Below are 25,653 nucleotides of genomic sequence, written 5' to 3' on the forward strand. Positions count from 1 at the left end.
CTCTGGGAGCGGCTGCCGAGACCACATAACACCAGTCCTGAAAGACCTACATTGGCTCCCAGGACGTTTCTGGGCACAATTCAAAGTGTTGATGCTAACCTTTAAAGCCCTAAATGGCCTTGGCCCAGTATACCTGAAAGGGTGTCTCCACTCCCATTGTTCTGCCCGGACGCTGAGGTGCAGCGCTGAGGGCCTTCTGACAGTTCCCTCATTGTAAGAAGCGAAGTTACAGGGAACCAGACAGAGGGCCTTCTCGGTAGTGGCGGCTGCCTTGTGGAACACCCTCCCATCAGATGTCAAAGAAATAAACAACTATCAGACTTTTAGAAGACATCTGAAGACAGCCCTCTTTAGGGAAGCTTTTAATATTTGATTAATATTTGCTTATAAAAACCCACTGATAGGACGTTGGAGAGGCTTAGAGGAGAGTAGTTTCACAGGTTGACTGAAAACAGAAAGCAGGAGGAGCCAAAATCCTGTTCTTATACAGTGCAATTATTCTGTAAAAGAGGAGACATTTCAGTTCTGCAATTTCATTTTATCCCAGTGTTTTTCTAAAAAAAAAAAATAGGATTCACTGTATACCGTTATAGCTTAAGCAGTTCATATTGTGTTATACTAACATATTAATGCCCACTGAGAGTCAAACTATCTCATCAGCATAACTTGAGCAGTCAATTTGTAAGTGGCTACAAAAGTGGCAGAATCCAATTGAAAAAATATTTATAAATGCAAATAGTACCCTGTGTATTTGCCTATAGCCTTTGTTTTACCTGATGATTGGCCCATCAGATTTTGAGCTTCTTCGGAGGAATGTAAGGGCAGCTTTTCTCCTGAAGAGCAAAGAAGAAACAGATTTAATGTTTTTTGCCTTCAAGGAGATAAGCAATGTCACTTCATCTAGGAAGCTCAAAATATGATGAACAAAATGGCAGAGCACGCATTTTGTGATCGCCCAAATGAAATGAAGATATATTAAATAGATACACGTAATACATGGAATGTAGTATCTACTAATTGAGTGTTCTGTTGAAATGATTTCACTTTACTTAATAATTTACTAACATTTGTGAGGCACAATAGCACCTACTAAGTTTCTGTCAGAAGCCCTTAAAGTCTTCGCCATGCTTCGAATAAAGGGCTTATCCACTAGAGTAACGGCTCCCTCTCAGTATTTCTCATGAAAGCATGAGCTTCACCTGCTAAACATTAATTAACAATGAATTCATGTCTTTGAATACATGAATGAAACAGTGACCAAACAGTGACCAAAACCATGACAGAGAACCAGAACGAATTTGCATCCTCTCAACTGACACTTTCGATGCCCCCATAAACAAAGTGTTGTTGGCCACATGGATGTCTTGCAGCAGACAAAATGAGCAGGTGACTTGCAGACGCATAACCTGTCTATTTCTCAGGAAGGTAAAGAGCAAAGTAGATAAAAATGCCCATGAGTGGACTGAACTCATACCCACAATGAAGAAAAACTGGATTATTATTCTAGTGCTTTAACATATCTCAAACTGATACTTGCAACTTTGGTTACAGATCCTATTTTTTAAAAAACCGTTAAACAAATTGAACTTAGAAAGAAAGAGAAACTGCATAGGTAAGAAGAGAAGGAAATCTGTAAAGGGTATTTGGGTACGTACCAGGGAAAGCGGGGGTGGTCTGTCCAAGGGGAGTAAAGGGGGTTTGCTGCATAGCCAACTGGTGGAGCTTGGTCAACTGCTGAGGGGTAGGAGGGACATTAGAACTAAGAAGGTTATTGTTATAGAATACAAGTCACACCAAAAACTAAGAACAAAATTATAATTAAAAGGAAAAAAAACACCAGGAAGCCATGTGGAAACATGGCAAACACAGCTTTAACAGAAGGACTTGGCCTGGGTAAATACAGTAATGCCCAAATCTGTGGCAGTTGTGCTCGATCAGGGTCTGAAATACAGCAGCCTAGTTTTGGTGTTTTTATCCCTGTAGCTAAAACAACTAAATAAAATTCTGCTTTGCATCTTCTGGAACAAAACTGGGAAACATCTGGACCACCAAGAGTGCACACATAAAGCACTTTCAGCACCAAGTTGGGCACCTTAGCAGAGGAGCTAATTCTGCTCCTGAACTGGAGCTGGGATTTGGTGCTCAAGGCAGGAAACGTTCTAGGGACCCAAGCATTAGTGCGGGTTTAGGAAGTATGTAGGCCAGGTGAAAAGTCCAATGTGTGTGGGTTTGGCCAAAATAGGTATGTATTTCAGACCCCGTTCATCCCTTGTTGTGCTCAGAGACTTCTAAGAGCCCCTTAACAAAGAGCTCATAAAGAGGAGTGCATCTGGAAGACATCTCTGCTATTACCCAAGAAGGAAAATAATGGCAAAGCATGTCCACTTTCAAAATTTTGCTGTGCAGGCTCAGGGAGTAATACGATTCCTCAGGGGTAGGCAATGTGGTGCACTCCAGGTGTTGTTGGAGTCCCAACTCCAATCAGCCAACACGGCCAATGCTCAGGGATGACAGGAACTGAAGTCCAGCAACATCTCAAGGGCACCCCATTGGCCCCCTGCTTTAGATGGCAAAAGAACAACAAATCAGCCATAGGAACATACTACCAAGCCAGTCAGGGCAGCCCCCTGAAATGCAAGACATGGGAAGCTTATACTTTCAATTCTGGGCAAAAATAACTGGAAAACCCTTGCTCCTGCAGCATATTGGAGGGAAGGGATGCAGGGAAGTCTGACATTGGTTTGGTAATAGTCAGGGTGAAGCACTGAAGGCAGAACACCTGGGAGGCTATTCGAGAAGACAGGTAGGAAGGTAAAGGGGAGTTTGAAAAATAGAGCTTTCAATCCATTGTCAGAGTTGGCAAGCAAAACACCAGAAGAAAATGGCATGCAAATTATCTCCACTTTTAAAGAAGCTCACAGATAGAAATCAGAACCTAAAGTAACTAATAATACTTTTCAAATGAAACTCAAGCAAATATCACCCTCAAAAGTCCGCCATGTATTGAAATTTACCCTTAAGAAATGCATCTTTCAGAGCAAATTATCTATGTTCCCAAGGTCAGAGGCAGCGAAAGGAGGAAATGAACCATTTTTCCTGTTGTACCATCCTTGTCCAGTTTGCATGGTTTCTGCACATAACAGTTTGATTTCTTGTCCATTTCCACTACCTTTCTTCATTTAGGCTTATCCTACACCGCATGCAGCCACACTAATTCTGGTAGTAAGAGCAGTAGATTTAATAAAAAAGGTCTGTGTGAATATATGAAAAAAGAAATTATAGAGATTTCAAAGCTATAGAGAGTTTCCTTTGAAAGTCCTCTTTCTGTCTCCTAGGAGAGACACAGCATTTCCTGATCAGTGTAATTTCTTCGTCTTGCTCAACCCACTTGGTGGCATATTCTTCTACATTTCCTAGCCACTTCACCAGATGTGGCTTTTATTCAGTGCAGTGGAAATAATTTTGAAAGAAAATAGGGTCATTTTTTTCATTAGTAAATCCAAAATACTTTTTAACATAATGGGTTCAATCCAAAATTAAATATGGTGAAAACTGGACTTCCCTTAACAGCCCCTTGAAAATGTTCCACCAAGAGCTGAGAGGAATGGAGCAGCTATAGCATAAGGTCTGAGGGGGGAGATGGACCCCCCCGCCAAAACTGTAGGGTGGGGGGTGGGGAGGCTCCTTCTGCAAGAAGAACAGTTATAAGACAGATTTTTTTAAGCACCAGATAACTAATCAGCTAAACTCCTTTAATTCGAATGCAAAACAATTTTGAAAGAAGGGTTGGTGTATAAAATCTCAGTGCGCCATCTCATGATATTGATGCTTCTGTGATAAATCAAACCATTGATATAACACACTAGGCTATTTTAGAACCTTGGGGCTATAAAGTAAACCTTAACTGGAAAAAAAATGGTTAAGTTGAACACTGTCAGTGGAAGATTAGGAAATCAATGTATGCAATGCTCACAAAACAGAAAAAGGTAATAATTCATAGAACCTTTTGGCAAATGTGTTTTCTAACATAAATTTATAAGCCCCCCCCCCAATGCATTGGTATTCATTTAACTACACCATAGACAGATTAATAGAAACTGCTCAAGCATCTAAACATTCCAGCAAGAATAAATGAAAATGGCAAGGCTCTGGGTGTGATCCTCGAGTTCACTTAGGGTCATAGCAATGTGCAGGGAGAATCTTTATTTATGGCTGGCCTGGCCTACAAGTTCAGCAGAACAAAGAATTACATAGCAGGAAAAAGCATTGGGATTTTCCTCAATAGTTTGTTGAAATTATCCTGGTGCAGCATGAGAACCTTGTCCTTTTCTAGCCAAACACAATTATATAAATATATGCACAAGTACAGTATTCAGAAAAAGGACTGCCAGAGAAGCAATCTGCAGAAAGACAAGTTCTATATTAAGCCCTCCTGAAATGGGAATTAAGTGAGTCTAATTTTCTCTGCACTGCAAGCCAATGGCAACCTAAATTACTAATTTTGTTTTGTGCATTGAGTACACAAGTTGTCATTTGTCAGTTGTGTAAGATAGAGATGTTTTCCTTGGGAGTAATGTTTGTCTTGTAGAGATATCTGACTTTTCCAGCTTTCAAACTGCAATATTTTGTTTCTAGGAAAATGTGATACTTTCCAAAGCTCTGATCATTTTTTAAAAAATTGTACAAATGTCACAAGTACCTTTTGGCTAATGCCTGTGACATCCCTTGCCATCAGCCCTATGCTCTTGCCATTTATGACTTTTAGAGGTTATGAGCTGCCTTCTGATGCATATCTATTACAGGACCACTAAGGAAGCTTTTTTTTTAAATGTAGCAGAATTTTCCCCTTCACATAATGCCCTGCCATTTCAACCACTTGAATTAATGAAGCAACCACTTGAATTAATGAAGCGCCATTTCTGGTTGCTGTGTAAATCTATTATTATGAAGTTCCCCTTTGGTTAGTAGCTTAACTGGAATATTTTATGTTGTAGCAGGAAGAGGACTTGTACATTTCCTGTCTGAGGATGAGAGGGTGGCTTGGGATGAAAGCAAACAGCAGTGCCAGCCTTGTTTCATGCTATTCCCACCATGATTATCCCCACTGCCTTGTCCAACGGACACGCCAGGTCCTCTCAACAAGGTCCTCTTCACAACAAGTCAATAGACCCAACTGTAGCCACATCTGTGGGGTACGCGCCTCCTACTTTCTAACCTAACGAGTTAACTTTTCATCATCTGAAAAGTGTTTCTAATTTTTGGTCTTTTCTGTACCATTTCTGATTAGAGATGTATTTGGTGAGGTGAAGATTCCTGTTCACAGTATTCATGCCCCTGCTATACACTGGGCACAGTGGCAGGTTCCTTATTATTATCTTCAGTTCCTTTCCAAATTTTTCCTGTCACTTGGCTTACCTGACAGAAGACACGACACTGTGCCACTGTGAGCCATACAACCCAGCTGAATGCAAAAAGAAAACTGTCCAAAATAACTTCCTCCTCCTGCTGCTGCTGCCACTGCAAACACATATCCTCAGACCAATGCAAAACTTGAGGCCAAGTTCTCTCTAGGCCTGAGTCTGGGTTGCCCCCAAGACTGAGCAAAAAGTACCTCTCCATGCTGTTTCTGGGCTGTAAGGCTGTGATAGACATTTCACCATTTTGCACCATTCAACAGTTTGGGTTGGTGACTAAACGGAAATTCTCAGATTTTGCCCTCCCTTCCACGAAAACCCACTTTGGGTTCATTTAATGTTGAATGAAACTCTATAGTTTGTTCCTATTGATAGACGAAGTGTGCAATGAGCTAAGGGTGTGAGACTGGAAGGGGTGGAGGCCATGGATACTTTCAGTAATATTCATAATAATAATATTGGGTTGAATTGACTGTTGCAAGCAAATTTCCCCACCTTATATGTGGGTGGAGAAGTGGGAGAGGTTTTCTACTGTTTAGTCTCCCCTCTGCCTGAAATTCTCCATCATTGGCAGTAAGCCCCCCAAAAGGAAATTTTAAAAAAATCTCAGAATATTATATTGTCTATTTAGCTGTTTTGGCTCAGCCCTGGTTATACCACTTCAGATAACAGGTGAAGGCCCACATATCTCCATACGAAAAGATGCCTTCTCATTTCCAGAAGAAGGCAAAGCAGGAATGCTTCTTTGTGTTATGCTAAACACAAGAGTTGTTTAAGAAGAAGTAAAACTGAGCTCCCTCCTATAGGCTGGCATGGTGCCGCCCCAATACAAATTCATTCTCTCTGCCAATCTCTAACCTCACCAAAGAAACATTTCCAAATAACATTAGAAGATTATGTCTAGGTGTGGCTTATATTTCTTTTCAGAGATGACGATGCATAAGAAAGAAATCAAACCTTTGCTAAGTATATAAGTACATCTGTTCACTTTCTGCCATGGACAGGGTGCCAGAACATGAATAACAATGACCAACTTTAAACATTATTTCTTTCCCCTAGGTTTGGGAGGAAGGGTTTCAGCATCATCAGGTATTCAGACATCTTTTCCATTATAACTGAGGATATCTACAATGACAGATTGTAGAATCACTCAGGAAGTGAAGTCTGAGAGAAGCACACAATGATTAACAATTCTGGGTATAGTCTCTATATTATCAAATAAGCAAATGTATAACTTAGAATGGTGCATCTGTTTGCGGGCAATTTATGGGGAAGGAGAAGCAGAGGGAAAGGTTTTGAATGGCCAATATTTGAGGCACAAAATGCATATTTGTGTGTGTGTGTTTGTGTGTTGTACACACACTTACACACACACAATGTAGCAAAGGGATAGCACAGAATAATTTCAATAATTTCACAACAGGCCAAGTCCTCAGCAGAAGTATAGTTGAGTGCTAATAGGTTAAAGGCTAATACCAATACTACACACGGCCATTTACTTTGAGAAAAGTTGTATTAATATTAATTTCTAATATTAATATTTGTTGCATTTGGCAGTAGCATGCAGATGACATAAGAAAGCAAACTTCTTATACAAACAATGAAGGTAAAACTCACATCTGGGTGTGGAATAGCGTATTGTCCCTGAATTGTATAGGCCTGCAAGAGAGAAACAACACGCAGTGTAAGAATTTGTCAGTAGTGTCTAATGACTACTTACACCACAGTTGGAGGGAACTAATTAGTTTTATAATTTTCTCTCATCCCTATGGTAATACACCAAGTATCTTAAGCTCATCTGTTCTTCTAGACAGATTTAGACATTCATATCAAATACACTGTCATATACAGTGACAAAATGTATGTACCTAATGAAACATTTAATAAAACTGAGAGCCAGTTGCCCACTGTAAGGGCTCTTGAGCCTTCATTATCAAATAATGTCATAAAACTTAAAACTTCTACTAGCGTTCAATATGGAATGTCAAATTCAGCCTTCTTTATAACTGCAGAACTGGCATTCTGCATGGTATAATATCTGTGGAACTGGTTTACTCAGACCAAATGTGTGCCAGGGAGCGGGCCACATATGGACAAAGATTAAGCTGTGGTTAAGGAGACTGAACAATTAATTCAGAGTTTGACACACATATGCTGATACACAAAGGCCATTACAGGTAATTCCACTTCTGTCAGTTTTGAATGCTCTGAAACAACACAGATGTGCAAGAAGATTGAGAGCTACTACAGAATGTCTCAACTGAGGAAAAGTGAATTGAGCCAGCACATGGTGAATTTCAATCTTCTCATTTGTTTGTGGCATCTCAACATGTTCCAGTGATCCTTGCATAATAAGAAAAATCACTTGGTGACATCTTTACTATCTCTCTCTCTCTCTTGTCTCTAATCCACTCTACCCCCATATCCACTCTACCCCCAGTAAGCTGCTGTTTGGTGTGACAATTATATCGCACAGATTCAGTGCATATTTCATCTCTTCATTCTTAGAGGTTCATCCAATACTACTGCCTCAAGACACCAATGATAAGACACAGCAGATCATCAGAGGAACTGTTTCTGTGAATTGACATCCTGTTCAAGTATTTATTCTGGGTAGAAATGACTGTTGTTGTTGTTGTTGTTGTTGTTGTTGTTGTTGTTGTTGTTGTTGTTATTAGCCACTCTATACCCATAGGTCCTTCAGAGTGTCTTTTGCAGGTGGTCCATGCCCTTATTTTTCCCCAGGGTTCACATGTAGAAAGCGTACACACATTCAGGTGTACATGCAGAGGCTTCTGTGCAAATGATACCTTGAATGCAGGAAGTATTGGGGCAGAACTAATGGCTGTGACCTCAATCATCCTCCCCCATGTTCATTCCTACCCAAAATAAAAAATCTGCATTGCTAAGATCACTTCAGAATGGATCAAGAGGAGCACGAGTTCTGAGCAGTGACCTGTGCCTAGTCCTGTCTAACAGAACTTCTGACCCCCCAAGCTGGAGAAGCCCCCAAGCTTTGTAGTGTGGCCTTTCAGTTGCACAATCCCCTAGTTTGGCAATATTAGGGTTACTTCATTCCTTTCAGGCTACCATACATTCTTGTGGACAACGTAGCTCGGCCACGTAGTTTGCAAGTAGTTTACAACAACAGCTCTAATATTTCTTGTGCATTTCTGTTACACGCTGTGTTTACTGCATGAATGGAATTTTTGAAGTTGGACTACAACCCCCTTGTTGTATTAATGGCCCACTTCAAGTCATATAAAAGCACTTTGCCCTTGTTAGTTGTTAGAGACAGGAGCAACACCCCCCCATGAGTTTATGGCTGGGCTAAATATCCCCATGTCCAACGTTTTCCAGTAGCTCCTCTCAAAAGCCATGATCTTGGATCTCAAATATTCACCTTCTGAATCTTGCTCAAATATGAATGCTGCTAGGAGAACACACCAAAATGTGCCAAAGCACCCAGTCTAAAATTTACATTAATTTGTCACAGCTACTCCACTAGAATTCCTTAAAACCATAGCCTAGTATTGGACATGTCAGCTGCTAAGAAGTCTGTAATGCTATACAGTTCCTTAGCCCGTGCACAGATGAAGCAAAATCCCAGTCTCACATCCTGGAGAAGAACAATTCCTCTTCTATGTAGTTGGTTTATAAATATGCAATATTACCCCATTTTCTACACACATGTATTTTACATGATCCTAAACTAGAGACAACACAAATGCACAGCTGTAATTTTTATGAGTGAGCCAGGCTCTTGGTTCAGAAGTGTATATTAATCTCTTAATCTGAGGGCTGTCTCCAACAAAATCATCCTATTAGCACTAGGGCTAATGTTGGCGTCCCTCACGCTTCTCTCCCCATGTGTTCCCCCAAATCTGCTTTAGAGGGTTGAGGGCACACAGGGAAAGGAAGTCCTGATGCACAGGCAGAAGTGCCTGAGCTAACGGAATAATTTCACTGGATACAACCTTAAGAGTCTGCCTTGTTTTATATCAAGAATTTCTAAATAAAGTTTTGCAGTTGCCCTAAAATAAACCCTTTTCTGTTTCTTGAATATAATGGAAATGAACAACACACTGTATAAATAACTACAACTAAAGATGCCTTTCTGCCAAAGAAGCTTATTGTTCAGGAAGGCATTTCTTATAAGTTAAAGTGATTTAAAGACAATTCCAATATAAATGGGATAAAAATGGACAACCACTTGCAAAGGGAGAGTAACAACAGCAAAGGAAAATAGATATCTAACTCTTTGAAAAAAAGGAACTGGATTTAAGAGGTAAAAGTTTGAGAAAGAGGAAATCCTCAAATCAGAGTCAGAAATGGAGGCTGAAAAGAACTGAGCAGTGCTTGAGACTTGGGTTGGAAACGCTGCCAGATATTGATTTCCAAATCAACTGGTTTCCCCCCCTTTTAAATTTAAACGTTTCCCCTCATTTTAATACGCCCTTAAATGTACACATTCCCAAATATTTGTTAGTGATACTGGCAAAGTTTGCCTAAGCCTGACTTGGAAATCAAGTCTCCTGGAAGCTTGACTGAAAGGAGAGGCCAGCTTTTACCACCGTAACTCCAATGTTGGTTGTTCTGCAGTTCAGATCAAAGTATGATATACTAAAACAATCAATCCCCTATACGCACCCAAATGCATATGCCATTTTTGTGTATATAAGGAAACATAGAATGCCTTCTAAAATGGGTTGCTGTTCAATTTGGACGACACCAAAAAAGTAATTTGCGAGATCTGAGAATTTAGCAATAAGGTATTTCCTCAGAAGACATGGGGAAAGGGTTGCACCTACCTTTCTATGTTAGGAGCTACTGTTCTCATGTGCCAAACACTCTATTCACTGACAGCTGAATTGGATTTTGTTTTTGCCATGCTTTTGTTTTGCCAAATGTTGAATTGTGATGTGAGCTATGAGTGTCTGCGGGCATCTGTCAGTGGAACAGGGGAGGAGGAAAGAAATTCTCAGCAATTTCTAGTCCCCTCATAGCACCCTGCAACACACACACCCCATTAGGAGTCCTGCAGAAGTATTAGGAGAATTAGGAGATGGGGCTGCAATTAAAAATCACCTCCTTTGCTGGGTGGATGCCAACACCCATTTGCTCCCATCCTATACTTAGGTGCATTGTTTTTTATTCTATTTTGTACTGAATTGTCTTGTTAACGGTCTTGGTAGCCCTGACAAAAAAGCAGGCTGCTATTGCTTGGGACTCCCTAGCCCTCATAAAGCGTGTTCTCCTTCATGGAGAGCACGTGTTGCGGTGGGGGCCGCCAGGACACTCCAAAGTTGGGGGCGGGATAATTGATTGTTGGCCACTGATGCGATTGGGGCTTCCCTTGTTGTTGGGAAGAAGTTCATGTTGCCATTTGTTGATTGACAGCCAGAAATGCTAAAACTCCTTGCACGAGGCTAGGGCTTCCTCTTTTCGCCTGTGCATCGGATTGCCTGTCCCCCCCCCACTCCCTAGAATTAGGGTGGTTCGCTTTGACCTTGCTATGCCTGTCATGGGGTCGTCTGCTCTTGGGGCAGGGGCCCGGTAGGAATTTTGTCCATCTGGCTGATTGGCTGGGGCCATTTGGTTTTTGCCTACTGTGCAGCAAATCGTCACAACTTGTAAGGTTGCAGTTAGGCATTGGTTTATGGTTTGGTTGGTTGAGGGGCAGTGGTTGAGTGCCTGCCCTTGGTAGGTTGAGTGCCTGCCCCTCTAATGCTGCTGCTGCAAGGGATTCCGTTAAAGGAATTGGGGGCTAACTATTGCTTGTCCACTCTGTCAAGGGGGCTCGGGCCATAGCAATGAGCTCCTGGTTGCATTTGGGGTGGGGGCAGGTTCCCTGCTCCGTCGCTACCCCCAAGTGTATTCTCCTATTCTGACTTTCACATCGTGCGGAATGTCAGTCTGTCCCCCATGGTGGGGGCAGATAGTCGCAACCAATGCCTAAGCAACCACTCACAAATTTGTATTTTAATAAAGTTGTGGCCAAAATTATGCCAAAAATCTTAAACAAAAAATTCTGTGTGATGTGTGAGTTATTGGGGTGGCCCTGGGGACCTCGACACGCAACAGATCAACAGATGAGGATCCCAAACACTTTATTTCTTAGTATGATTTGGCAGTGTTCCTTCTGTCTTACTCTCCCTTTTGAGAAGCATAAACTGGACCCAAAGCTCTTTCATTAGGTTGCTATTTTAGAGAAAAGGCATCATGGATCAAATACTGGGTAAAGAGTGATAAACAAGCGATAGGGGCCATTATGGCATTTTTATCCTCCCAAAAAATCAGCACGAATGCACAGAACAGAGGTAACATTTGTGGTCAGGCACAATATCTAGGTAGATAAAAATCTGCAGAGATTTATTTAGTTGGTGAGGTATGAGTATGCAAATCCTGTTCATTAACTCAGGAGGAACAACATGAATTTTCCAGTTTTACTACTTGGCAACTTGCAAGAATATGCTTATAAAACATTTAATTATTTCTAATCTTGCTGTGAATTGATGTGTTTGCATCATGTGGTTCCATACTTTTCTTACAATCAATAGCACTGGTTATGATTTTGGTGGACTCTTATCCATTAAATAAGCATACGCTTATGATTTTTATTGTGTCTGCTAAAATAACAAGTATGATACAAAAATGAACTGGTTCCTTTATAGAGCCAAACTGAATGGTATGTTGGAATTCTGTATCTGGAATTTCTCACATAATTTTCTTCTTCAAAAAATAGCCCAGAGGTGGTGGTGTGATTTGGACTGGGTTCATGGCACAGGGAAGTGCCTTAATCCTTTGCTCACCACCCAACTTAAAACCCACCTCTCAAAGTGCAAGGAAAAACAACCTGGCACATTTTTTGTGAGCTGAATCTCTCAAATCAGTCTCCCTTGTGAAAGCTTTTTGCAGAAGGAAGTCCAGTGTAATGTGTTATTTGGTTCCGTTAATTTACAGCCTGAGTTTAATGTCAAGATTTGGAGACTCAAACACATGATTAGTTTATTTTAATCTACTGCATTGCTTTTTCATTGTGAGTACCATTTTTGGACTCTGTCGCAATGAAAAAAAAAAATATTTCAATTAGATACTAATGTAAAATGGCCCTGGAGAAAACTGAGTAATTGTACTGAAATTAGTTAAATAATCAAGAGACAAAAATTTCAAACAGACCCCTCTGCACTTGGAATGTCTTTTGAAGCTTATCAAATTTGCATTTATTGCTCAAACGTGGCTATTCAATACTATTTAGCACAGAAACATTTAGAGTTCTGTTGAGATATGCTTTATGTTTGATCTCATTTCTCTTATTTTTAAATCTGCTTTTTGAACTCTTTAATGCGCTTCTGTGTAATCTTTGTGATTTTGTGAGCACTGAAATTCTTAAAATAAGCATATGCTCAAAAATTGCAGGACGAAATGAACAACTATGCAAGTCAAAGCACTTGCAAGCACACCCTGCAAAGCACATTAAAATGTGTCCTTAATGAGGATCCTGTCCTCCAGAGTTTGTTCTCCTATTCATGTCAGCAAAAACATGCCTTCCCATGCACCTAACATGCTTGTCTCAAGCCACTAGACTCACACTGGGATGTGGCGTTAATGAACAAAATCAAATGTGATGCCCATGATTTTACCTTATAACTTTTGTTATAGGGTGGCTTAGAGATTCAGGAACTGTCTAACTACCCCACTCCTAATGAGCTATCATTCCTGCTGTTCCATCCATTTTAATGGACACATACACCCTATTCAAACATCCCACTCAAGAGTGGCTACAGAGCGGGAGAGGCTTGCTTTGAGGGTTCCGCAGGAAGCGTCATTCTCTTTTCCAATGTTGTGCTTAAGGAGGAGATCAGTAGAGAGTATTGTTTGAACCAGAAGCCACTATCTGTTAGCTTTAGCTGTGCTAAATGGCTTTCATGCCTCTTATCTGGAGGACGAAGAAGCTACACCCTGTGTTCAATAAAGAGCTTTGAGTCCAAGTGCTTTGGCGCAACATGAGTGGGATGACATCATGCAAGTGAAAAGACAAGAAAACCTGAGAGCACTAACGGGCAGCGGCTGGTGCTGCAGTAAAAGGCTGAGGTTGGCAGTGGAGGCCGCAAGCGGGTCGGCTCTTACCTGACCACCTGCAAAAATGACAGGGGTGGAGGCGGGCTTTGGGCGATAGGGAATGGTGGCACCTTTCGGTGGGGACTAGGAAAAGGGACAAGGAGAGGGAGAGAGAACATTAGACCAGATTTCCTGAAATGTTAGTAAAAAGAATGTTAGAGAGCAACCAAACACATAAAGATCAAACCATGATCTGCACGTGGATCTATGATGCCATGTATGAATCTACCGTGCCCAATTTCCAGACAACAGAGTAGCTAAATAATCACTTAACAGAAAGAATGGTTCTACCATATAAGGAATATTTATAATTTATACATTGCTATAGAGTGTTCAAAGTATCTCACATACCTCGTCTTAGGAATCCTTCCAACAAACCTACAAAATCATCACTTTTAAACCCATCCAGTGAATTCAAAACTGAGGTAAGATTTGAACCAGGGAATTCTGGTTCACAGGTTTGCCTTCTGCATCTGTTCTTAGAAATTAAATTTCCTAAAGCTTTTATTTTGAATGTATTTCAGGTTGATTCATTTTCACAGCTCTTTCACATCCATGACAGGTCCACCTGGAAGAGCTGCACTCTGTCTAATATAAGATGGGAACTTAGCATGCCTTCACTACCTCAAAATTTGAGGACTACTGCAATGTAATCTATGCCTATTCTACATTTCGCAACCCTATTCCACTGTTTGAACTAACTTTTGTGTGTTAGGGTGTAAGGTAAAGGTGTTAGGCTGTACTAGAATATGACAGAAGACCATTGTGATTTTGAGGAGTTTTAGGTGGTATACCTGTGTTCCATACATGCCTAGAATTCCTGTAGGCCTGTCCAGCTCCATTGCAAATCCTAGCTAGTGCTTTCCCAGCTTTGGGAAGATTGTAGGAGGGCTCTAGGACCCTGCCAGAGCCTTGTGGCTCCTTCCCAAAGCCTGGTGCCTCATTTATCCACCTTTCGGAAGGCAGAATAAGGGCTGGGGGGGCATCACATTTTGGGCTCACTCTATTCCGCCGCCCCCCGATATGGGAGTGTGCAGCCTGCAGGTTCCATGTCAAAGTACTCTTGTGACCCACTTGGTATGAAAAGTTGGACCACTGTGAATTAGAAGAATAGCAGTGATGACCTTATTACTCTTTCTCTGCTTGCTCCTCTGTTACTTTGGTTTTCTGGAGAATTATTATTATTTAATTAAAGTACCGTTGGAGTGTTCCATTCCACATGATATGCTCCACTTTGTATCCAACGAACAGCCATGTGGGGCATTGCAAGAAACTAGACTGGCTACTTTGTTTGCTTTCTGGCCAATGTCTTTATAGGAGGCTGGCTATTTTGCTTCAAGTCTTTTTGAAATCATTCATATAATCTGCAGATGCCTTGAAACCATAATTAGTTGATTCTAGCAAGCAAGAATCCATAACAATACCAAACAGTAACTGAATTACAAGAAAGGTACATTGTCCAAGTTTTCAGTTGTTGGTTTTTTTCTGTATACTTTACCCCCATTGTTACAGACTGTACCTCCAGCATCACCACACAGATCTGTTTGACACATTGGATAATAGCATCGGGGGTCCCTGAAATGGTCACTGCCCTTTCTGTAGAGTTGGGCAGCATGTCCCCCGCCACTTGAACCTGAGCACCTGTAGACTGGAGAAGAGCAGGAAGGTAGGGAGAGAAGAAGAGAAAACAAGTAAATATAGGCAGACCGCTTGTTAGTCTTGTGCAAGCGCCTAACATTTGGCAGGGAATTCATGTGTGGATCAAGAAGTGAAATCCAATTCCCCATTCGCTTTGTTAATTATCCCCTCATTGTTTTCTGCCTGCACAGGCAAGATAAAGAAATAAGGAACAATGTTAGATCTCTGATATTAAAAATGGCCCAATGGAAATGTTGTTTAAAAAAAGAAAAAGCGGAAAACAAATTTGCTGCCTCAAATCTGTTATGGTAAGTCCCACCCCACGATTTCCCCCCTTTTTTCTTTTTAAAAGATCAGGGAGTATTTTTACCTTCCCATCCCCCCCATGCAAAAACAACAACAACAAATCCCCAAAGCTGAATTAAACGGGAGAATCTGCATAACCAGACTTTCCACCAGCCACCCTACAAAGCCTGTCTCTGCTTACCTCCCTGATTTCCTTAATCTTGGAGCCTCCTTTTCCAATCAGTGACCCACACTGGCTTGCTGGCACGACCAACCTTAACGTTACGGGTGGCTTACTGGTAGCTGTACTGTTGCTCATTGAGTTGATTATATCCTTTGAACAGAAAGAAAGAAAAAGCCTTATGATGCAGATGACAATGCTACCTTATTTAAAATGAGGCGGACATTTTGATGAGCCTGTGAGTGAATAAACAGAATTGTTCTATTCCTGCTAAGTTGAGAAGGCAAGAAAGCATGCCTGCGCACAAGGAAGGAGTGAATCTCTCAAAAGCTTACGAGATAATTGCTTGAATCTCCTGATTTAAGAATAAGTTTAAGGTTAAGTACTTAATTCGTTCCGGAGGTCCGTACTTAACCTGAAACTGTTCTTAACCTGAAGCACCACTTTAGCTAATGGGGCCTCCTCCTGCTGCTGCTGCTGCACCGCCGGAGCACGATTTCTGTTCTCATCCTGAAGCAAAGTTCTTAACCTGAAACACTATTTCTGGGTTAGCGGAGTCTATAACCTGAAGCGTATGTAACCTGAGGTACCACTGTATTATTATCGTAGATTGTAACTGCTATACATTTAGCACAATACAATAGAACTAGAAGATTAGAGAACTAAACAAAATGTAACCTCCCTTCACCTCAGCTATATTTTGTATAGCCAGCCTCCTAAAGAAATCAGTCCATATCATTTGCAAACTGGATTGAGAAGCACAACATACCTTGCCAGGGATGCCTGTAAGCAGGTGCCACACGTCCCCTTTAACTGCCTGAGGTGAAATGGGAAAGTGCTGCCCTGTGTGCCTGACACTTGCCACTTGCCACCCCACCCCACCCCAAGCCTCGCTTACCAGGGTCGCATAATGGCAGCTTCTGGGTTCTGGCAGGATCTTGAAAGAGCCCTGTGGAATCTTGTGAGGTTGCATGAGATTTCATAGGGCTTTCACAAGACCTCCCTGAAACCTGGAAGCCTTCACCACTGTTATTTTGCCAGCGGCACCTGCGTTGGTGCCCCTTGGATTCTACCGCCCAAGGCGGCTGCCTCCGTCCTGTCAGGTGAGAGTGGGGCATCTTTTCCAGCTAGATGGTCTGCATTCGCTCCTGGGCTGATAGGCAGTTTTGTGAAGACATTTCATCAATAAGGAGCCTATCAATTAACTTCTTGTAAAATTATTAAGCAATTTGCTTACCTCCTCAAATTTGTAAGCAATCATGGCAAAAGCCTTGAAGATGGCATCAGTGGGGCCTGTTATGGTGACAATTCTCTCTGGACAATTTCCCTCAGAAATATTGATTCGTGCACCACTCTAGAATGGAAGGACCACACTTTGTCATACATATCGTAATTACATATGATATATTATTTGCACCACATATTTATAAAATCAACACATGTGAAGCACACATGATGTCAAAGCTAATCTGCTTAAATAAATTAAAAAATTAAAAATTTGTCCAGCAGCACCTTAGAGACCAACTAAGTTTGTTCTGGGTTATAAGCTTTCGTGTGCATGCACACTTCTTCAGATACCGGCTTAGTTATGTTTCTTCAGATAATCTGCTTAGTTATATTTACTCATGTAATGTCTACTGATATCTTACCTTGGATATAAGAAAAATATCTGTAAAACCATGTGTGAAACCCCCCCCCCAAACAGAACATTGTACAAGCAATACATGCCCTACAGCAGAGCTTTCCAAACTGTGTGTTGTGACATGTTAGTGTGTCAGCTGCATTGTGTAGGTGTGTTGCATGAACGCTCCCTGCGTTCTTCCTGGAGCTGAAAAGGGGTTAGTTTAACCTCCGGTTTTCTAGTAAAACTGAATTGCCATGTCATGAAAAGATGCATGTCTAAAAAGTGTGTCATCAACATGAAAAGTTTGGAAAGCTCTGCCCTACAAGATTGTTGTGTATCTCTGGGCTACAGTTGTCTGCACTGGGCATATGTCACAGGAAAGCATGACCCCTCCTTCAGCTGTCATTTGTGAGAGCTATGCAGAATGTTCCTACATTCTGTTCCAGAATGTTCCAACATATTACTAATGAAAAGAAACTTAACCCCCTCAACCACACAAAAACATATGGCCCTTTTTACCTGTGATTTTGCACTTCTGAAATCATCATACTAGTTTACATATTACCTGTGGAACCCCCTCCCACCAGATGTCAAAGAGAAAAACAACTACCAAACTTTTAGAAGACATCTAAAGGCAGCCCTGTTTAGGGAAGCTTTTAATGTTTAATTGGTTACTGTATTTTAGTGTTTTGTTGGAAGCCGCCCAGAGTGGCTGGGGAAACCCAGCCAGATGGGCGGGGTATAAATAATAAATTATTATTATATTATTATTATAACTTGCAGCATCACCATGAAGGACACTTACCTCCTCGCGCATCTTTTTCACTGTTTCTCCTTTCTGAAAAAGATGCAAAATAACTGCTATAATCATATCAACACTTTTGAGGCAAATTTAACAGACATGCCATAAAGGATTTTAGCATGTCTGCCTTATTATTGGAGGGATTTAACTAACGAGTCCTATCGGCGGAAGCCCTGCACAAGGACGGCTGCTTGTGTAACAGGATTTCCCCTCCATTCAAAATTGGCTCAGGAGCCTGGGAGAACTCCTGGAACAGCCTGCGGGGGGAGAAGGAGAGCGAGAGCCTTCCATCTGGCAAGCCAAAAAGCTTGCCCTGGTGGAACGGTGAATTCCTCCCCCGTATCCAGGGAACAACACTGGTAAAACACACCGTTGATGCACATAACCATCCTATATCAAAAATCTAGTGAACTTGTTTGCCCTGTAGACTGAGGAAAATTTTAGAATTCGGCTCTGTTAAAGACAAATCCTTTGCCCAATATGCCGCTACATTTATTAATGGACAGCTCAGCTGTTTTTGGCCTAAGGCACTTGACAGCTCTTCCCTAACCCCACTCTATTAAGGACCCAGATAGATCTGTAGAAAGTAATCACAGCTTCTTTTAAGCTGGGTCTGTCTCTCTCCACCTCTCCCATAGCTCTTGTAATCACACCTTCCCCTTGAGGTGCTCACTAAGAAACAGAAACACCCCGTCCCGCATCTTGGTACATGCACAGCTTCCGAAGTTACCACTATGGCACATGGAGGAGAGAATACAGCCCCACCTCCTGCTATGTTTGAAGTCCATTTTGAAATATCTTCTAAATGTATTCCAGATGTGGTCGTAGCAACAACTGGCATTTGTGCATAGGGGCTTCCAGACGGGGAATTATTTTATTTTATGTATGTATGTATTTTTATTAAATTTTTATATGGCCCCTCCTCATTCAGAGATCTCTGCCAGCAGGTGAAGACTTTCTTGTTCCAGCAGGCTTTTAATGAAAGGACTGGTCCTGAGCTGTTTTTATTGTAATTATTGGTATGTTTTAAACAGATTTTATACATGTATATAGTTTTAATTCTATTAATGTTTAATTGCATTTTAATTATTGGTTTTTCCTATGTTTTTAGTGGTTCTTGTTTTTAGCTGTATGTTGCCTGGAGTCCCATCAGAGAAAAGGGAAGGGCATAAATAAATATAGAATACTACTAATAATTGTTTCTGTCTTTTCTTTTGCTCCTTTTTTAATCTTTTCTATTTGGTACTGTAGTTCAAGCTCTGGCTAAAAGAGAATATCTGGCTAGTGTGGAAGCATCCTTTAACAAATGAGAGTGACAACAGTATAGCACCATTTTCAGGGAAAGAATAGGCGGTTGTTTTGATTTTTGAAATAAATGTTTATGTTTAATAATCATAAAATGAAAGGCGTGGTTTTCCCCATTACGTAAGGCACACTCTTATCTGCCTTGCACCTAAGGATATCTAGGGGGTGGTTGAGGTAGATGGTTGAGACCCCTGGGTATAGGGCGGTATATACATTCAATAAATAATAATAATATAGAAGTTGCATCTTAAGAAGGTTCAGGGCAGCTGAATCGCTCGTCCCTTTTTAGTCAGCCAGTCAGATGTTTATTATTTGCAGTCAATGGCCATTGCAATGTAACTCATAAAAACAAACAAGACAACTGAAAAGTAAGCTAAACATATACAAGTTGTCAAAACTTGAAACAGTAAATCATGTTTTTTAATCCCCTTGGCAGTCAACACTGTTGGGGATCAAAAAAGAAGCCTGCAGCTTTCTCACTGCTAGGAAATCTAAAGCTACCATATAGGTAACAAACTTGTCTGCATCAGCCAGCAACCATCTAATTTTGAAATTAACTGATTGACCTTCTAGCAAATTATTAAATTAACAGAAGAATCTGTTTGTAGGTGAACTGTACAAATGGCAGGGTATAGCGTGCCATCTGGCCTCTTTCACATAAATGGAGACTATTATTTGTGGTCCTATTAAAGAATCTACTGTCTTTAAATTTTCTTTAAATTTTAAAGACTATTTACAGAAACACTGTAAAATTAATGAATGTTAGAAGGATGCTGGAATGAAGTTATATGGTTTTAGCAGAAATGTTATAAAGAATTAAGTAAAAATAGACTGTTAATGGGCCAAAGGGGAAAGAATAAGGTTAGATTGTGTTAAGATAAATTATAGGACAAAAACTGAGAAAGATGGAAAGGATTTGCTGAAATAGCTAACCGAACTAGAATACAAAGAAGGGAGGTGTGAGGAGGTCCTCGAAACAAGTAAATGAAAGATAAGATATGGAAATATTGGATGTGTTTTTAATGGTTTCTGTCTTTGTTTTTGTTTGTTTTTTGTTTTGTTAAGATAAGCAGTGTTCTGTTTTTTTTTGTTTTTCATGTATTGTATTGTATTGCTTTGTTTAACTCTTTCTTTCTTCTTTTTGTAATTTTAAAACTCTTAATAAATATTACTTTTTTTAAAAAAAGAATCTACTGGTAGTCACTTCTGGAGGCATACTGTAATGGTTCTAGGGGCTGCTCGTGCGTAAGCCGGCTGTATCTCCCCGGCTGGGTGCACACACCTGGCTGGGTTGCCTAAGTGAACCTTTTCTGTCCGGACAGCCACTCACCCGTGGCTGACTCAATCGCTGGCAGAATCCGTCAGTGGGCGTTTCTTAAACTTCTTCCAGCAAAGAAGCTCTTTGACGCCTAGTCTCCTCCTACTCTCTCTGCGCGAAAGCCTTCTGCGCAAGGAGGGTGTGGGCAGCGGAGGACCTCTACTCTCCCTGCTGGTCCCCGGCAAGGAGTCATGGGACCGGCTCGCCGCTTCCCCCATCTGCCCCCCTTCTCCACTGGTGCTACGCTGATTCTCTTCCCCAGAAGATGGGCTGCTTCTCCCGATCCCTGGACGCTCTCTGGAATCCTCTGGCTTTTGCTGTCTCCCTCCGGCACTGATGGCAGTTCCCTGACACATACCTAGAAATCTAAAGTGAGTAAACACATCTCATTCCACCAAACCACACACTGCAGCTGGTTGTACTAAAAAATCAGCTGGGAAAGGGGCATTTCCCTCCCACATGTGCAGTTTGTAAACACAGGCAATATCGAAGCATTAAGATGCAAAGTTTGAAGAAATTACCTTCCCAATGATGCTCCCAACTTCCTGTTTTAAAAGAAAAATTGCAACAAAGTAAGAATTCAAGAACATTCATTAATAAACATACTTGGCTGAGATTGAAATTAATTAAATGATATGGGCCGCAGAGGGTATCTTCCCGACGGAGAGCTCTTAGTGCAACCTGGTCGCTGCTCTTCTTCTGAAGAATGCAATAGACTTTGCACCCTATTTGGGATATTGTATTTATTATGCTGCTATATTCTTTCCAGTTGGAGTGGCCTAGATTTGCGGATGCGGAAAGAAAATGTCTAATTCACCTGAATGGCAGTTTTTAAAATAATTTCACCATCTTTTAAAAATCAGTTGCTTAATGTGTACTTCGGGGCTTTTAAAAAAGCAATATTAAAAAGCTGTAAAAAGCGATATTAAGCACAATATTAAGCAAAAAGTCTTTTTGTGTTACTTTCTTTTTTCCTAGCACAGGATGTGCATCCAGCCTGTGACCATTTCTAGTGAGGATAATCATAAGATCATAAAATTGTAGGGTTGGTTTGCAGAAGAGGGAAAAACAGATCTCTCTCTTGGGTTTTTGTTTGTTTTTAAGCCCAATGTAAGTACTGCCATTATAGTATCTGAGGCAATCCCTCACACGCTCTGCGGGGAAACAGGTACTCTGAACAGGGCTGTTTGTATTGTCTGTCCACCAAATACAAAATGGCTCGGTTTCACTCAGGTGAGGAGCACACAGAAGTGGATGTGTAGCCGTCTCTCTGGTGGGGATATGCAAAGAGCTCTTTAGGGCTTCCAAAGCTTCAGGCTGAACATTTCAGCCCATTGATTCAGGCTGGAAGGTTAACATAGACCTGTGATTCCCAACGTGGTGCACATGCCCCACAGGGGGGCAATTTGATTTTTGAGGGGGGGATTTGAGAATGAGTTATTAACAGTTAGTGGCCTTTTAGGCTTTGTCCACGTAAATAGTTCACTTTTTGAATAATAAGAATTATATATCACGGGGGGGGGGGGGAGAGATCAGGATTTTAGAGGTCCTTAGGTGGGGCATGGCCAAAAAATGGTTGGGAACCACTGGCATATTCAGCCTCTGGTAAAATTGCCATTATGCTTTCTTTTGTAAATAATAAGAGCATTGCTAGACTAGAGTAGCAGCCAAATAAACCTTTATTTGGAATTTATAAAAATTATAGTAACTGGATAACTGGAACTCAAGAAATAGACAAGACTATTAGGCAAACAACATGGACTGAGTGCTCCCACAAGCTCTGTGAATAGAACAGAAACATGATTGATTTCCACCCAAAGCTTTTGAAAAATCATTTTTGTGTCTGACCCCACTCTTTGATATTTCATTACATATATATTTAATACCTTTAATGATGCCTTGATCACAGTTCATTATTATATTTCATAACATTTGTACAGTGCATATTTTGTGTTCTATGCTGATATCTGAACTATATAGAAAACCCAGTTTTAAACCCCCCCAATTGCCTCAAGGCGGGCACTTTTAAATACTGTTCCCCCTGCATATCTTTTTATTTTTTGCTCTTGTTGGGGAAATGCTGTTACTGAAAGAAAACAAACTGAAAGGGAATCAGTAAGTAAAGCCGCACCATCACCTCGTGAGCAGAGAAAGTGGCTTTGGAATCCTTCAGTGAGGATGTTGAAGGACAAAATCAGAGACTTTTCATCACTAATCCCCTGAAGCTTTCAACTAGCATTAGAAAGAAACTTTGCTTGCGAGTAGGCATTACAGAAGGACCTTGGCCATGGGGAATTGGATGATATAGAAGGGTTGGGGCACTATTTCAAGAACTCTATAAAGTCTGAACTCTGGGAGACTTTGGTTGGGAGCCTCTATCTCAAAAAACGCCAGCAATCAGGATCTTCAGCTGATAGTGGTGGACAACAATAACTTCCCCAATTTGACAGTTTTCCAGGTTTGTTGTGTTATGAATCGCATATTTGTCAGAGAACTAAACTAATATATGGGACATGGCCACACAATCTTAGCATTTGCATCTAGACAAGTAAATCATCCCTGGCTGCTGGGCCTGAATCAGACGTTGTTTTAAGGAAGCACATGGTCACTGCTCACCTTCCCGTGCATCAGCAGTCGGATGGTGAGAGTCACGTTCAGGCCACCTTCAGAAACCTTAGATTCCATCTTCTATGGTGGTATGGTAAACAGTCTGATATTAGGAGACCCAAGGAAAAAGTGACTCCACAGGAGAAGACCACCTGTAAAGAGAACAAGTAAGTGCTACTTTTGTTTATTGCTGTATAAAATTTAAAATGTTTTCAGTCTTGGACACTTAACAGCATTTGACAACCTGGAAAACTGATAGTGATCTATGGGAAGAACTTTCTCTGAACGTTCTAGGCCTAGTCAGTGGCATAGCATCCGTTACCAGTGCCCAGGGCTGGTGGGTGGGAACAAGCCCTGCCCTCGCTGCCACCGCTGGAGTAACCCCACTCCCATCAGAACCAAGTGGGGCCTCGCTGAGCCACCTGCCCGCCTGTGCAGGGGGGAGTCTGGCTGGTCGACGCAACCTTTGGTGGCCATAGAGGAGCTGGGGGTGTCTGCATGGGGGCGCCTGTGTCACACCCCCTCAAAAATTGTGCACCTGGGTCCACGGCCCCCTGGCACCCCCACTCTATGCCCCTGCTGTTAGTTCTTCTAAAGGACAAATTTTCCTTTCCTTCCTCTATATTTGTATCTTCCATTTGCCTCCTTCTTCTCTCTCAAGTTGTGAATAATTTGGGATACGTATGATTTTACTAAGATGGGTATCCTGGAGAATTCTGCTTTAACATAGCATAAAGAAACAATAGCACTTAAATAGCCACAATACATCTTGTTCCCTTTAACATCTCACAGATTGTAAATTTATATTACAGTGATTCCAATTTCCTTTGACTAGTCTTTTACCAAAATGCTAAACTATTTCCCCATATTCCCATCAAAACTAGATGCCATGGAGTTTCCTATCTAGGTGTTGGTCTTACTTATCTTCTGCAAGCCATTCAATAATGACAAGTTTTTATGCTTTTTTAAAAAACAAATTATATACAGTACTGCTTGCTTGTGTGACAAGCTCTAAGTAGTTTGCCCAACTGTATGATTCTGAGGAGTGTTCAAGTGGAACTTTCTCTCACATCAAGTGGAACCATGTTAAATAACCCAAGTGCTGTCTCCAGGATTTTGCAGAGCCCTTCAGCAACATGGCATCTTCCGTGGTCCCCCTTCTCCTTGCCACGGCCACTGTGCCCCTCCCCCAGTCTCCATCACTGCCTAAGAGAGATCCAAGCGAGTGAAGGCTGACGCTCCCTTGCCCTTATCACTGCCCACAGGCTATAGAGGGCAGCAGAACACCCCAAGGTGGTTGTCACCAATGGAGGCTAAGGCTCAGAGAAAACTTAACATGGAGGCCAAATGGCCAAAATATTGGGAAATTTTGGAGCAAGAAGGGGACAGACTGAAATTGCAGAGTTTTGAGAAATTAAAAGATAAAGTGCGAGATTGGCTTCATTATTATCAGATAATGGAGGTTTACAATTTGGATAAGAAAGTTGGTTTCCAGGTGGAAAAATCTAAATTGGAAACAGAATTGTTAGAACCCAAAACTAAGACTTTGTCAAAAATGTATAATTTGCTGCTGAAATGGAACACTCAGGATGAGACGGTTAAATCTGTAATGATTAAATGGGCACAAGACATTGGACATAATATTATGTTTGCTGACTGGGAACAGTTGTGGACCACCGGGATTAAATTTACGACATGTAATGCCTTAAGAGAGAATATTATGAAAATGATATACAGGTGGTACATGACCCCAGTCAAGCTTGCAAAAATCTATCATTTGCCCGATAACAAATGTTGGAAATGTAAAGAAAATGAAGGTACATTCTTTCACCTTTGGTGGACGTGCCCTAGGATTAAGGCTTTCTGGGAAATGATATACAATGAGTTGAAAAAGGTATTTATACCTTCTTGAAGAAACCAGAGGCCTTTCTCCTGGGCATGGTCGGCCAATTGGTGTCAAAGAAGGATAGAACGTTTTTTATGTATGCCACAACAGCAGCAAGAATACTCATCGCAAAGTATTGGAAGACGCAAGATTAACCCACTCTGGAAGAATGGCAGATGAAACTGATTGACTGTATGGGATTGGCAGAAATGACCTACATGCTTAAAAGTAAAGGTAAAGGGACCCCTGACCCTTAGGTCCAGTTGTGACCAACTCTGGAGTTGCGGCGCTCATCTCGCTTTACTGGCTGAGGGAGCCGGCGTACAGCTTCCGGGTCACGTGGCCAGCATGACTAAGCCGTTTCTGGCGAACCAGAGCAGCACACGGAAATGCCGTTTACCTTCCTGCTATTTATCTACTTGCACTGGCGTGCTTTTGAACTGCTAGGTTGGCAGGAGCTACTTGTTTGAAAT

The 25,653-nt window shown here is 41.3% G+C and overlaps 1 protein-coding gene across 6 annotated transcripts in view; it reads right to left on the reverse strand.

Annotated features, from left to right (window-relative positions):
• PCBP3 (poly(rC) binding protein 3) overlaps positions 1 to 25,653 on the reverse strand; it is a 65,126-nt gene that overhangs the window by 15,554 nt on the left and 23,919 nt on the right. Inside the window, exons 2-11 of one of the 6 annotated variants that reach the window (XM_053362592.1) lie at positions 23,305 to 23,447; positions 21,210 to 21,233; positions 18,069 to 18,101; positions 16,877 to 16,993; positions 15,661 to 15,792; positions 15,055 to 15,183; positions 13,545 to 13,619; positions 7,032 to 7,073; positions 1,656 to 1,734; positions 774 to 833 (exon numbers count right to left, since the gene is read on the reverse strand). In XM_053362592.1, the coding sequence (XP_053218567.1) occupies positions 774 to 833; positions 1,656 to 1,734; positions 7,032 to 7,073; positions 13,545 to 13,619; positions 15,055 to 15,183; positions 15,661 to 15,792; positions 16,877 to 16,993; positions 18,069 to 18,101; positions 21,210 to 21,233; positions 23,305 to 23,373 (760 nt within the window). In that variant the 5' untranslated portion in view covers positions 23,374 to 23,447. Of the gene's footprint in view, positions 1 to 773; positions 834 to 1,655; positions 1,735 to 7,031; positions 7,074 to 13,475; positions 13,620 to 15,033; positions 15,184 to 15,660; positions 15,793 to 16,876; positions 16,994 to 18,068; positions 18,491 to 21,209; positions 21,234 to 23,304; positions 23,448 to 25,653 lie in introns of those variants that run through there. The other 5 variants (XM_053362557.1, XM_053362571.1, XM_053362563.1 and 2 more) reach the window with 5 other exon arrangements.

Source organism: Podarcis raffonei, chromosome 1, assembly GCF_027172205.1.
Source record: "Podarcis raffonei isolate rPodRaf1 chromosome 1, rPodRaf1.pri, whole genome shotgun sequence".
Taxonomy (NCBI): domain Eukaryota; kingdom Metazoa; phylum Chordata; class Lepidosauria; order Squamata; family Lacertidae; genus Podarcis; species Podarcis raffonei.